General features: G+C 41.1%; 1 protein-coding gene across 1 annotated transcript in view; it reads left to right on the top strand.

Annotated features, from left to right (window-relative positions):
* Positions 1–3,112, top strand: part of lama2 (laminin, alpha 2) — a 323,797-nt gene extending 320,685 nt beyond the window's left edge. Inside the window, exons 63-65 of the mRNA XM_055636370.1 lie at positions 480–610; positions 1,420–1,642; positions 2,527–3,112. Of these exons, the coding sequence (XP_055492345.1) occupies positions 480–610; positions 1,420–1,642; positions 2,527–2,678 (506 nt within the window). The 3' untranslated portion in view covers positions 2,679–3,112. The remainder of the gene's footprint in view (positions 1–479; positions 611–1,419; positions 1,643–2,526) is intronic.
* The last annotated feature ends 12,729 nt before the right edge of the window (positions 3,113–15,841 follow it).

Genomic DNA, 15,841 nt, shown 5'->3' with positions numbered 1-15,841 from the left:
AGTGGCTGATTCTCAGTTTCTTGAGAATGTTATGTGAAGGAAGTTCTGGTTAAAGTACTCAAGGCTTTGTTGGAGGAAAATGTGTGGGAGATAAGCTTTCCAGATTAAGTTGCAGATATCGTATTATTATGTGGCATCTCCAAATTTATGTGCTGTAATGAAATTTATTTTCTTTAAAACTCGTAGCAACATTTTGTTGTTCTTTTCTGATGTATTTGTAATGCACCACTATTCATGTGATTGAATATGATTCAATAATTTTGCATTTGGGATTCCATTATTTTGCCTTCAAGTACATTTTAGATACATGCCAATGCAGTAGATGGTGCTTACTAAATAATTATTGCCGACCATTTATATTTGAACATGATGCATAGATTATTAACAAGAAACCAAGTGATCAATTTGATTCATTACTCCACTTTAACTTCATATGTAGAGTCTCTTACAACCATTGTATGTTCTTTGTGCCATTTCAGTTCAGCGTTATAGAGTTGGAACAGATTTACAAATTGAGTTTGATTTCCGCACAACTCAAAGAAACGCTGTCCTGTTGGGAATCAGCAGTCAGAGAGTAGACGGACTTGGAATTGAACTAATCAATGGAAAGGTAAGTTATAGTCATGCAGAAATCATTTGATTTGCAAGCAGCAACAACTTGTATTTGTATAAAGGGCCTGTCCCACTTGGGTGTCATTTGCGCATCACGCAGGTGGCGCTGAAGATTTTGTGAATCCCAAAATCCTGGGACGCCGTGTGCTACCGCGCATCACTGCCTATGCCTCACCACACGCCATGCGCGTGTAATGCCGCCATTCGTGTGTCGTGACACGTAAATGATGTTGCGTAAATGACGCGCAAATGACGCCCAAGTGGGACAGGCCCTTAACATAATTAGTGTATAAATACAAGCCAAAAAGCATTGCTGGAGTGCTTTCAAACAAATTTTGGGGCCAAGCCAAAGACCAGATTACGGTTGATTACAGAAAATAGAGGTGTTTATAAAGATAATTAATTAATTTAAAGACTTGGCAGCTGAAGACGCAGTCAAATGTGGGACGATTAAAATTGGGGAAGCACAAGAGCACAGAATCAGACGAGTGCAAATACATGTCCAAGTACTGGGGAAAGAAACCATAGGGAGGTGTGTGGTCATGGAGAAGTTTGATAGCAAGTAAAATAACTTTAAAATTGAGGTGTTGATAATTTGTGCTAATATAGGTCAGTGAACAATTTTTCTATTGAATGGTTCATATCTGTGCAGAAGAAGGGATGTATGGATGACACCTGGTAGAGTGCAAAATAGGAAATCTTTACAAAACAACTGTTCAGACAATTATATATATTTTCATGATTATTTGAATAAGATCTCAACAATGCTTTCCGTAATACTTTTCTTCCCTTTCATATTTATGTTAGATATTTGTTCGCAATGATAATGGAGCTGGACTATTTACAGCCGTCTATGAGCCTTTGCAGTTCAATGAGTTGTGTCGTGGACAGTGGCACAAGGTGGTAGTCAACAAAATTAAACATGTTTTGGAACTGACAGTGGATGGAAATAAAGTAGAAAGCAGAAGTGCAAGTGTAACCTCCACTGCAACTGACACCAATGATCCAGTCTTTATTGGAGGATATCCAGGTAAGCATTAATTCATTCCAAATTGTTTTCATTGTCATGCTTCATGACCAACTGCTACCATGAAGCTGCCAAGTTCTTGAAATTGTGCCCATATGTGTGGAAACAATGCTGCCACATTTTAGAGACTTTGATTCAACTGGATGATTTACTAAACCATTTCAGGGCCAGTTGAGAATCCACTAAATTTCTGAACATCAGGGTTCACAATTTGCCCAGATCGAGTCTTATCTATGACAATATCGCTGTTATAAAAGAGTTTCTTTTAATAACAATTGAATAGCCTGTTTAATCGACTAAGATAAATTTCCTAACTATCAAAGAGAAACAGAAATATAAATATTATAACAACTTACAGGTACAATGTTGTGTCATATTACTATAATATTGTAAGCTATCCTTTATTCTTTTGAACTAGCATAATACAGTGAACAAACAAATTGTATTTAAATGTCCTATAATTAGTACTTTACAGTGCCGTTCAAGAGCAGCAACATCAATTTTTAAATGTTCAGTGCTTAACGTTTGACAACAGTTCATGTGAGATATATTTACTGAATACATAGGGTATTGACTGTACTGCAAATGAAGAGTTGAATAAGCCAGGTTCAAGTGATCATTTAGTTACTCCCCAGAATAATATATTCAATCACATCAACAGATTCTGAAACTATGTAAGAGTAAAGTAAATACACTATTGTACCAGCTTGCTCATAAGTCTGCTGAAAGGTTTACAATGTATAATAAATATTTACTTTTCTCATCAAATAAGCTGATTAAATCACTGAGTACTTCGCTGTTACTGCAGATTTTCTGCAATTGCACCTCTGTTGCCCTTGTCTTTAATCTCAATAGTGGAAATAACTTTTTTTTTTAATTTATTTCAGGTGACATGACACAGATAGCACTGACCATTAATACTCCTTTCAAAGGCTGCATTCGTAACCTGAAACTAATGAAGCCAACTCAGACAATTGAAGTGGACTTCAGCAAATCGGAGGAGCTCAAGGGTGTCCAACCGCTCACATGCCCTGCATAATGGAATTACCCAGGCTATTTTAAACAAAGATTAAATGTTACAGTTCAGAATAAGCCTGTACACAGCAAAAATAATTTTGGAGACTCAAATTAAAGAATATCTTCATGTTCTGTTGCTGTTATTCTTTATTTTCTCCTTGCTAAACATTACCGGATAGAACAGTACAGAAAACAGCAATTTCACCTGCCTGTTGTATGATACCCCTGATACTTAATTGCATTGCTGCAAGTGAAACACCAGGCACAGCATTTAATAATTCTGAGTTTTCATTTCAGTAAAATTAAAAATAAGTACATTTTATCCTGTAGATGCCCTTTGCCTATTCATTATTTGCATTATGTAGTCTCCTATTAATTTTGCTGCTTGTCTGTGTGCAAGAATGTAACCTGCAGTGTGGAATATGATATAACTATTTCAGTAAACATTGTTAAAGCAGAAGTCGTAGTTTTGTGTTTAAGTGAAGGTTGGCAATAAGTGAGTTCGGTATTCCGAAAAACGCAAGGAATCATGGGATTTGTCAAAAATCATTTGTGATAACTAAAAAGCGAACAAAGCACTATCTGTATAAACTGTGTATAAATTGTTAACTATTCTAGCAATGAATGAATCTAGAATACTGTCAACTCAATAACTTCCTTTCCTGTTCTGCTGTTCACACACCACTTACACAGTCCCAGTTCTAGTTCAGTTCATTAATCTGCAATTATGAGATATTCAAAAAGTTAAAGAATTTATTATTGTCATTTATTCCTTAATGTGTTTACTACTGGAATAAGAAAATATTACGTGTTTGAAACATTTTCTTATCTTTATTCATAATTTATGTGTGAAAATATATTTAATCTGAGGAACAGGGGTGCCAGGTAGCAGGAAAGCGGGGTGTAACAGCGATAGAGAGGGGGCAGATGTGAGTGGGAGATGGGGAGAGACTGGACTGGTTGAGAGACATTCTCAGCAGCTGAACTGTGTGTGCAAACTTGTGTTTCGTCCATAGTCCGGATCGAGCCCGGGGCCCCGGCGCTGCGGGCGCTGTTGAATTGCTGCTGGACCATCCCCATCCCTGTCCGAGGGCTGCCGGAGATGTCCGGGGTGGCCCTGGACTGGTGGGGTACCCTGTGGCTGTGGCGGCTCCGGGTTTGCAGCCAGCACTGGGGGAGGCATTGGCTTCGGCTCAGCTCTACTCTGGCTCCCGGGGGCCTGTTCCCCGATGGACCGGGGACAGTCGGCTGCGCCCCTCGCCTTATCCAGTGGCTGTCGGTTGGCTCCCTCAGTGCCGGCAGGGGCTGGGCGCCGGTCATCGGCGGGGATGCACGTGGGGTTTTCAGGTGGCTCGGCGGGGTGGGAACATCTTTGGAGAAAAGGAATAGGTGATGTTTCGTGTTGAGACCCTTCTCCAGAGATGTTACCTGGCCCACTGAGTTGCAGTAGCATTTTGTGTGTGTCCCCTGTGGCTGGTGCTTGACTTTCGCCGACGCCGGGGAGGTTGACCGATGGCCGCTGGGTGGGGCGTGAGGTGCGGCTAGCGGCCCCCGGCCCTTCGGGGGGCAGGTTCCTCGGGAGATGGAGCGAGGTACTTTGTGATTGATTAGCCATGATCTTATTGAATGGCGGTGCTGGCTCGAAGGGCAGAATGTCCTACTCCTGCACCCATTGTCTGTTGTCTATAGTGAATTGGGCTGGAGTTGTTGCTTCTTCTCCACGCTGGATGTGGGCCTGGAGCTGCCGCTGCCACAGGCCAGTGTCCCGTCGGTCCGGGGTTGCCCTGGACGTCTCTGTCTGCCCCTGGATGGGGATGGGGCACTCGTGGGACGGGGACAGTAGTGAGACTCCGCTCACAAATCTGCCTCCTGGGGTTATGCAGGAGAGGCGTGTGTGGTTCGCCCCTGTATAATAACCCTTTATAACACAGGAGGGCAGCCCGAGTGAGAATGGAACCCATACACCCAGCTGCGATTCATTAGATTGTCACTGCTGAGATTCCTACATGGACCAGTAGAGAAGGGAGAAATAGTGTCGCTAACTCCAGTGGCAGTTCGACTGCGTCTGTAGCGCCGGAAACCCGGTTTGTCCTGGCTGCCGATGAGGCACGGTTCTGTGTCAGCTGCTGTGAATGTTTTTTTTTGAGTGACTTATGATCTGGGCATGCGCAGTCAGAATACCGGACTCGCTTATTGCAAAAGCTATTCTTGATTTCAAGAAATTTTGAAGAAACGTTCTGTAAAGATAGAAAAATATAATTCAAATGAAACCAAGTCAAATCATCCGCATTGAAACATTCTGAAAACGTAATACCTAAACAGTAGACTTTACCATTACCTACTAATGTCTTGCAGTTCGGGTACAAGGAATGTAGAACCAGTTTAATATAACAATTTAAAATAACACTGAACAGAGACCTCAGCAAATTCATTTTATCACATAAAATGACTGAAATTTTAATTATTCCGCCGTCTCAAAAATAAATATGCTAAAATATAAAATAGCCTGGTCTTCCTGGAAAGTGCCTTTTGAGTATGGGGCACACTGGACTAAATGAACTAATCAAAAATAAAACCTAGAACTCAAACTCACAAGACATTATATGAAAAACATTCACTGATAAACAAACACTGGACAACCTCAAAAGCAGACAGTTGGGAGGACAAGATATAAAGAGGGGAGGAAGAAAAGGAGGTGGTGCTGGTAGATTAATTGTACATTAAATTACCCTTTAATGTAGAGTAATAGTAAAAAATATATATAAATAGGTGTTGATGGACATGTAGGCGAAAATAAGTTACGTGACTTCCTAGAAATAAGTAAGGGGAATTTGAAATTGATGTGATTGCTCAGGAAGCTGGCCTGGGTCAGATGATAAGATGGGATATGAATTGTACGTACCATAACCATAAAGTAGGTATGTTACAAAACTTACCTTCAGCAGCGCTGCAGTTCTGCCACTGGCCGTGTGCTCGATTTTGGCGCCTTTGAGGGGGCGGGGTTAAACCGCGGTTTTCTCCTACCTTGTCCTGGATTATATTTTGTTGGAGTGCAAGCTTTTGCTGGAGAATTGTTCCGATGGCCGTTCTGTGTATTTTTTTTTTATTCGCCCGACAAGTTCAGCGCTGGAGTCATTTTAAAATCTGCTTCTAAAGCCGTCAACGCCGACAACGGGGACGGATTTCACGTACGGGACAGGTAAAGGAAAGCCGTTTATTTTATGTATAAAAGTGCTCCTTAAGATGCCTTTAATTCACATTTTACGTTGCGAAACGGTGATTTTTTTCCCCATACGAACCGGCAGTATTTTTCCTGCCAATATGGGGTTTAAATTCAGCGCAACTGCAACGTTCCAAATGATCGCGTTCCACTCGCAAGATGATTTAAATGGCCATTAATTTACAGGTATTAAACATTAAATTCCTTCCATTTGGCCTATAAATCCATGACAATGAGATTTTAAAATTATGTTATATTATGAATTCTTGTGTGAATATTATTTGGACACTTAGGCTATTTAAAAATGTTAATCTATTCTTAAGAAATTGATAGAGGTTTAGATCTAGTAATTGAATTTTGTAATTAGCTACAATTAGGTAACTAACTAATTATATGCTTTAATTTCAAGTCATCTAAGTAAGATTGTTTCATATTTGTTTCAGAATGCTTCAACCTATAATAACTGAAAATTTCTTTCAGTTCTCTTAATTTTTAAGAAAGTTTTGGGCTTTTGACTGTGATCGAGGACAGCTTTTGAATGTCCTCGATCACAGATTTTGAGTTAAGTCAATGGAAAAGCAATAGGGAACAAGATGCTAATTTCCGAGTATGAAAATGGCCATAACATTTTTAATACTGAAGATATGAAAGTGAATTAGGTGTCAAATTAAACTTCATTTTATGCTTTATCTGATGGGGTAAATTACAGGCTTGATTTTTAAAATCGCAAATGTTGTAACATTGCTACATAAAAAGCCAGGGAAGGGCACTGTTCTCCAGATTCATAGAACGGTGTATGGCATGTTAAGGAAGGAGCTGCACTTCTAGGGTTGGAGCAATGTTTCTGACAAACAGAAAAGCCAGGGAGTCTCAGCAATCCATGTCATTGAAAGCTGGTAGAGGAATTTATAACATTCCCAAGGTAAGTTGGTGTTTTTTCTTCTCTGAGATAATTTTTTTATAAAGAATATACAAGACCATCAGCAACATCACTAATATCACTTGCTATGTATCTTAATACGTGGTGATATTTCACAAACATTCACTATATACATTTTACTCTGAGAACATTGAATAAAGGATTTCCTATCAGTTTTAAACTTACCCATGCTTACTTTGGTTGGGAATGTTGCCAACTTATTTAAAAGCCTGTCTGAAAACACGGTGAGGCTGGTAAAGAGTTTAAAAGCTGCTAGTTTTTGGCTTATTATTTCCCAGTTAAGGAAACCTACATTTCTGTAATAGAAACTAGTTAAAGACATTTCGCAAAATAAAAATAATTCACATGCTAGCACTTAATTTTTCAGACAAAGTCAGAGCACTCGTTCATTTGAATGGGATTGTGGTAATTGCCACTGCAAGTCCAAAGTTGAGGAGTTGGAAGTATATTGTGCAGCTGGACCTTCAGTGAGTTAGACACAAAAAGCTAGATTAATTCAGCGGGACAGGCAGCATCTCTGGAGAGAAGGAATGGGTAACATTTAGGGTTGAGACCCTTTTTCAGACTAGTTAGGGAAAAGGGAAACGAGAGATATAGATGATGATGTAGAGAGATAAAGAACAATGAGTGAAAGATATGTAAAAAAGTAATGACGATAAATGATACAGGCCATTGTTAGCTGTTGAGTGAAAAAGAGAAGCTGGTGCAACTTGGGTAGGGGAGGGATAGAGAGCGAGGGAATGCCCAAGATACTTGAAGTTAGAGAAATCAATATTCATACTATTGGGCTGTAAGCTGCCCAAGCGAAATATGAGGTGCTGTTCCTCCAATTTGCGTTTAGCCTAACAGACAATGGAAGAGATCTATGACAGAAAGGTCAGTGTGGGAATGTACAAACAAAATCTGAAGTAGTAATTATTTTTAATATGTTTGAATTAGTTTATTACAAACAAATCAAATTAATGCATTTTGTGGAATATATTTCTGGATAAAATGTTACCTGCAAAGTGGGATCCACTGCCAATGGTAAATGGTATTTTTACAAAATCAAATCAGCTGTATGCAGGTGCTTTATATTCAAAAGTGCAGATTGTTTCATTGTCATGTGCACCAGGAACAGAACAATGCAATTAGCTCTTGATACAGACATAATAACACAATATTACAAATAAATACAGGCATCTTGCATTTTATGCTTTTTTAGAATCAGGTGCTTGTCTAATTACCACCAACGTTTAATTTATGCGCTCCCATTTTCGGAATAATATGCTTAAGTTTATGTCTGACAATCTTACACATCAGCTTTCAAATTAACCTCGTAAGTTCAGTTTTGCTTAACAGAAAGAAAACTCAAATGATTGCCTGCATCTGTTAGGTTATATGTTTAAATGCATCTGCCTTTGGGATATGTTTTACCAGTTATGGGGCATAAACAGGTAATTGTCTCAGTTTCATACTCGGATATCATCATGTATTTCATGTAAAGCATTGTACAGATGGAAGGGAAAGCCTTATCACAAAGTCATAGAATGTTACAGTGTGGAAACAAGCCCTTCAGCTCAACTTGCCCACACCAGCCAACATGTCCCAGCTACATTAGTCCCACCTGCCTGTGCTCTCTGTCCACTTCCCTCCAAACATGTCCTATCCATGTACTTTTTAACTGTTTCTTAAATTTTGGGATAGTCCCAGCCTCAACGACCTCATCTGGCAGCTTGCTCCATGCACCCACCACCCTTTGTGTGAAAATGTTACCCCTCAGATTCCTATTAAATCTTTTCCTTTTCACCTTGAACCTATGTTCTCTGGTCCTCGATTCCCCTACTTTGGGCAAGAGACTGTGCATTTACCCGATCTATTCCTCTCATGATTTTATACACCTCTATAAGATTTCCCCTCAACCTCCTGTGCTCCAAGGAATAGAGACCCAGCCTACTCAACCTCTCCCAATAGCTCCCACCCGCTAGTCCTGGCCACAACCTCGTAAATCCTTGTATAACATGATTCACCTAATTTATTTCAATTGGCAGCGTAGTTGCGTGAGGTGCCTCGCATGTTTGATTTGCCCGCTTTTTGATTTATGCGTTCATCAAGCTTGTAATCTCCACATAAACTGCAAGGTGCCTGTGTACAATAAACAGCAAATTATCAGTTACACCAGTTAACATGACCATAATAGTGCAAGCCAAAGTTGTTGGTTCAACTTATAAAAAGTCCATCGAAGTTTGTTCCTGAGGTAGAGGTGTGGTTAGGTTGTGCAGTGTGGTTCAAAGGCTTGATGGTTGATGGGAAGAAGCTGTTCTTGACCCTGGAGGTAACTAGTCTCAGGCTGCTGTACCTTCTTCCTGATGATAGCATTGAGAAGAGAGTGTGGTAATGATGGAGTGGACCTTTGATGATATTTGCTGTCTGAGTTTTTGCAACATGCCAAATTTCCACAAACATCTGAAGAAATAAAGGTGTTGAAGAGCTTTCTCTCTGTGATTGCATCAAAGTGCTGGGCCTAGGACAGATCTCCAGAGATGTACACACCCACAAACAAATCTGGGTGATGTTTCGGGTCGAGACCCTTCTTCAGTCTGAAAGAAGGGTCTTGACCCAAAATGTCATCCATTCCTTCTCTCCGGAGATGCTGCCGGTCCTGCTGAGTAACTCCAGCATTTTGTGTCTATCTTCAATTTTCATGGCCCCGCTCTGGGATCCTGGTCCGCAACGGCCGTGAGCCCCAGGCCGAGCTCAGCGATCGTTTGCCTGCTTCTGCTGCTGTTGGATGCGAGACGTTGCGTCGCGCCAGGGTCTTGGGCCTGTCCCACTTTGGCCGTCAGTTTCGCAACAGGCCGGTGGCGCGCGAAGATTTCGTTTGCCACAACATTTCGAAGTGCCGCGCAATACCGCGCACAACTCCATACCCCTCTGTGCTTCTCAGTGGGACCGTCCCCGTGCAGTCACACGATGCCCGTGCGCCTCAACGCGACAATGAGGTCGTGTAATTTGCCACCAAGGACACATAAGTGGGACAGGGCCTTTACTAACAAGAGATGGCCAAAGGACATAACTGCAGCAACTGTTCTTTTGGTAATATGTTTAAAAGTGTCAAAACGCCACATTACCAGACATTCAGATTAAATGTAAGTGCTGTGAACAGCAATATAGATACCCAGTTTGTATGCACCAGATTCTTTTAAAATTATTGATAAACGCTGTTTCCATCATTTCCACTTCAGAATTAACGATAAAATTTCAACTGAAATATCTCCTGACGAAATTGGTGATGTACATGACCGACTGTAGAAGTAAAACCTGGATAAATCCAACGTATAGTTGTGAATGTTGCTCATTAAATAACAGTACTGATACTCCATATTAAGAGCATTGATTTGCCGTTAAAATGAATTCTGTAATAATGTGTCAATGGTAGCAGTGACAAACAAACACTGCGGTTTTAATGTTTCATGTGTTCACAAATTAATTAATCCATCTTTATGGATTAAAACAAATAGTAACATTGGGATTTAAAACTCATTTGATTGCATTCCGTTATAAAACATAGTCAATATTCGCTCTGAAGACATTTCCATCACAGTAGGGTCGGGGGGGGGGGGCTGTGAATCAGTGCAGGGTGGATAGATGGCGGGGGGTATGGCAGGAGAATCAATGCAAGGTGGATAGGGAGATCAGTGCAGGATGAATAGATGGGGGGGGGGGGGGTAGATGGGGAGGGGAGAACATGGGATGTCTGTGAGGACTGAATAGAGGCGGGAATGGGGATCAGTGGAGGGGTCCCGGGATAAGGGGGGCGTACAAGAGAGAGAGAGAGAGAGAGGGGGGGAGGTGGGGAGGAAGGAAGGTCAGCGCACATCGTGCAGGGCCAGTATCATCTTGGCCGTCCCTGTCCACCCCCAAGTTCCGCAGCCAAAGGGGGAGGCAGTTAGGATCTCCTCGCCACCGCCTCCCCTCCTCTGCCAGAAAGGTGCGGGGCCGAGCGGTGCAGCTGCTTCAGATGGCGAAGGGGGCCTCCCCCTCCATCCCACCTCCCGGCCTCGGCGTGTGGGAGGTTTGTTTTGAAAGCGGTATCGCCGTTAGCGGATTGGCTAGCAGCGGCTGCTATCTGGGCGGGTGCTGGAGGAGGAGGAGGAGCCGCTATCGCTGCCGCTGCTGTGCGGGGCCCGTCATTCGCTCCGACCATCCGTCACCCCACACCCCGTACCTTTGCTCCGCAGTACGTCGTCGTCACTAACACGAACAAAATGTCACTTTCTTTTTCTCCAGAGATGCTGCCTGACTCACTGAGTTACTCCAGTTATTTGTGTCTATCTTCGGTATAAACCAATATCTGCAGTGCCAAGCCGGGCAAAATGATTCAGCATTTAGGTTTCCCGGCGGCACTTTGGGTGGTCATTGGCACCCGGGCAACCGCTAATTTTGAGCCATGTATTGCTAAGATCTACAGCCAGAAGAAAGGTGTGCATTGTTAAATATTTTAGACTCTTCAGACCAAGATCAGAAGAAGGATCGCGACCATGAACATCTGCAGTCTATTTTCACAGAAAGTGCTTGACCCACTATTTTCCACCAGTGGTGTGTTATTTGATCCAGATTCCAGTATCTTTTGTGTAGCAAATATTAGCATATATTGACATAATACATTGAGAGACCACACTTGGACAATGTTAGAGCTGGTAATTGTACTCCAAGAAATATTGCAGACAGTGCATAGAAGAGTAACAAAAACAATCTCCATTATGAAATTAACAAGCTGCATTATTAGGTAATTAGAAATGGTTAAATCCTACAAAAGCATGATAAATATTAAGTAAAATGAAGTGAATCCCTAAAAAAACTGCTTGCTTGAATATAAATCATCATCAGGCTTAGAAGACAAATTTGTGAAAGCAGCACTTTAATCAGGTGCATTTGAGAACAACTTATCCCAAGGGTAATAAATGTTTGAAAATATCCATCAGGCAGATTAACAGAGGAAAAGTAATTAGAGAAATTCAAACAAAAATGAATTGAAAAAACTAGAGACTCACAGCAGTGAAAAATGCCTTTGTGGACTACATTGCTGAAATCATGGGATTGAAGCACATCATTTTTCATTCACAGCGAACATGAAACACTCCATTCTCCTGTGGAGAATTCTGCATCATGGGATTACTAGCAGTTTCTAGTTTTTAAACAATGTTTTTCGTAAAGCAAGTCTTTCGGAGTAGGGCCGTGTGTATGAGTATTTAATATCTTAGTAATTGCTCTTGGGGGTATGATAAAAGCCAACAGTGCAATATGTTAGAGCTGATAGTTACAGAATGATAATGTTCTACAGAAAGATTCAAACTCTATCACTTCAATTCATTTAGCATAGTGCATTACCGCAACAATAATTTACATTTAGATTTTCAGTTATCACAATCTATCTAAATTTGTTGCATGTTGAATTTAATAGTGCTAACATTGAAGGTACTGGAATTGTACAGCATCCATGATTGCTTTGGGCCTTCCTGTGAAAAATACAACTCCAATTGACCTTGCATAATTTGCAGTAATGTGTCGTATTAGTTCTGAAGAAAATGGAGTCCATTGTGAAACATCAGTGACAGGTGATTAAATTCTAGTAACTAAATGATAGCAGTTAGTTTGTATTTGCTGTGGCTTATAGAGTTTCTGTTATTACACTAGCAACCAAACCTGAGGTTGCAACAGAAAATACCTGATATGAATAGTTTTAATACATTTGAGAGGGTATGAAAGAGAAGCGTATAACAAGCGTATGAAAGAGAAAGATATATTGGGTTAGTATGTGTAGGAAGGAACCTGAAGAAGGGTTTCAACCCGAAACATCACCCATTCCTTCTCTCCAGAGATGCTGCCTATCCCGCTGAGTTACTCCAGCATTTTGTGTTTCTTCAACATATTGAGTTACGCTGATAAGGAAAGGTTGTGCATTCTGTTAGATTAATGTGTTGCCATAGACGTTCGAATATAACATAAACACTAGGATGGGATGGTTGGTTGAATGGCCTGTTTCTATGTTGCATTTCTCATGTTGCCCTCAACTGCGAGTAGTGTTTCAATGTTCAGATTAATGGGAATAGGGACTAAAATTCAGACCTGTAGTTCAAACCAAGTTCAAACTGTGGGCTCTATGTCAAATTATTTTTAACAGGTAAATTTTGGAGATTTTTTAATGTTTAATAAAAAATAGCTGTAGTCTATCAATAGGTGTCTGATGCAAGTGTCCTTATTATCCAGTGTTCCATAAATGAGTGTAGGCCCAGGGAGATGGCATCAGTTTGGGACCTGTCTTGGCAGTCGGCGAATTGCAACAAATCAAGGTTATTTGGGGCAGAAAGACACAAAAAGCTGCAGTAACTCAGTGGGTCAGACACCATCTCTGGGGAAAAGGAATAGGTGATTTTTTTTGGGTCAAGATCCTTCATCATGCTGATTTTAATGTGTGCCATAACCAGCCTTTCAAAGCTGGTGGATGTCAAGGCTTCAGGGACATGGATTGATTCTGAGTGCTGTTTTTACAGACTTTGATATTTCGATGACAGCATTGGTTTCCTTCCCAATCCCAAAGATGCTTCTCGGACTGAAGGCCTGTGACTAGTGGTGTGCCTCAGGGTACGGTGCTGGGCCAGATACTGTTTGTCATCTACATTAATGATTTAGATGATAACATACAGGGCAAGATTAGCAAGTTTGCAACGATACAAAAGTGGGTGGTTTTGCAGATAGTGAAGATGGTTGTGAAAGATTGCAGGAGGATCTGGATCGATTGGGCAGGTGAGCTGATGAATGGTTGATGGAATTTAAGACAGAGAATTGTGTGGTGTTGCATTTTGGGATGTCTAACAAAGGCAGGACCAACATAGTGAATGGTAGGCCTCTGGGTAGTTTTGTAGAGCAGAGGGATCTAAGAGTACATGTGCTGGGTTTCTTGAAGGTCGAGTCGCAGATAGATAAGGTGGTCAAAAAGGCCTTTGGCACATTGGCTTTCATCAGTTAGTATTGAGTATAGAAGTTGGGAGGTCATGTTGTAATTTAGTTTAGAGATACAGCGAGGAAACAGGCCCTTCAGTCCACCGGGTCCGTGCCGACCAGGGATCTCTGCATATTAACATATTGACCCACTGGGGACAATTTTTACATTTACCAAGCCAATTAATCTACATACCTGTATGTCTTTGGAGTGTGGGACTAACCGAAGATCTCGGAAAAAAACCACGCAGGTCATGGAGAGAATGTACAAACTCCGTACAGACAGTACCTGTAGTCAGGATCGAACCCGGGTCTCCAGCGCTGCATTCGCTGTAAGGCAACAACTCAACGCTGCACCACCATGCCTTGGTGTATGAGACATTGGTGAGACCGCATTTAGAATATTGTGTTCAGTTCTGGGCACCGTGTTATAGGAAACATATTGTCAAGCTTGAAAGGGTTCAGAGAAGATTTACGAGGATGTTGCCAGAACTAGAGGGTCTGAGCTATAAGGAGAGGTTGAGTAGGCTGGGTCTCTATTCCTTGGAACACAGGAGGATGAGGGGTGATCTTATGGAGGTGTATAAGATCATGAGACTAATAGATCGGGTAGATGCACAGAATCTCTTTCCCAGAGTGGGGGAAATCGAGGACCAGATGACATGGGTTCAATAGATAATAGACAATAGGTGCAGGAGTAGGCCATTCGGCCCTTCGAGCCAGCACTGCCATTCACTGTGATCATGGCTAATCATCCACATTCAGTACCCTGTTCCTGGCTTCTCACCATATCCCATGACTCCACTATCTTTAAGAGCTCCATCTAACTCTCTCTTGAAAGCATCCAGCGAATTGGCCTCCACTGCCTTCTGAGGCAGAGAATTCCACAGATTCACAACTCTCGGAGAAAAAAGGTTTTCCTTATCTCCGTTCTAAATGGCCTACCCCTTATTCTTAAACTGTGCACCTGGTTCTGGACACCCCCAACATCGGGAACATGTTTCCAGCCTCTAACGTGTCCAATCCCTTAATAATCTTATATGTTTCAATAAGATCCCCTTTCATCTGTTCCATTCTATCAACATATGACAGTCCCACCATCCCGGGAAGGTGAAGGGGGAAAGATTTAATAGGAATGTGAAGGGACTATCCCAACGTTTAAGGCACAGTTAGACAGGTACATGGAGAGAAAAGGTTTGGATAGATGTGGACCAAACACAAGCAGGTGGGACATATAGCTGGGCCATGTTGGCCGGTGTGGGCAACTTGGGCCGAAGGGCTTGTTTCCACACTGTATCACTCTATGACTCTATGACTATGCACTAGCAACTAAATTGCCTATCATACATTACACTTAATGTGGGTTTAAGGCAAAAAGAATGAAAGGACGGTTGGTGAGATTTGTAATTGTAAATATGTAAATATGAGGAGTACAAGAAAAGGAGTGGGGAAATGAGATGTTTCCCCTGGAAATTAGCATGAATCCACAGCCTGATTAATCTTTTATACTTTAACTAAAATTATGTATTTTCTAGTACAGGTACTTTAAGGTATTTAATTTGATATATCTTTTTATGTTATTATTTAACTGTTTCTGAAAGCCAGAATTTATAGACAGTTCATAATCTTTTGACAATAGTGAATTGTTGTAGTAATATAGCATTAAAGTACACAATTGGACATTTACATCATCTAGGATTTGCTTTTTTTTTTAGAAAAACAAATCGGGTCCAGAAAAAAAAGATGAAAATATAGAAAAATTGCAGATGATAGAAATCTGAAACAAAAACAGAAAATGTTGGAATGAAGGTCACGAACCAGAAATTTGACTTTTTCTCTTCGTCTGACCTGGTGAGTTTTTCAACATTTTCCATTTTTATTTTTGAGTGAAGCTGAAACTGAATTGCAGTTGACAAGGAACCATTTCGAATTGTAACATAGAAGTCGCTATGTTAAACTTGAAATGCAAAGGTGAGTGAAAGAAAAAGATTTATTTGGTGCCTTTCACAGTCTCAGCTTGTCCCAGAGCACTTTATAGCCAATA

Source organism: Leucoraja erinacea, chromosome 5, assembly GCF_028641065.1.
Source record: "Leucoraja erinacea ecotype New England chromosome 5, Leri_hhj_1, whole genome shotgun sequence".
Taxonomy (NCBI): domain Eukaryota; kingdom Metazoa; phylum Chordata; class Chondrichthyes; order Rajiformes; family Rajidae; genus Leucoraja; species Leucoraja erinaceus.
The sequence above is the reverse complement of the archived record's forward strand: the minus strand, read 5'-3'. Positions and strand labels throughout refer to the sequence as shown.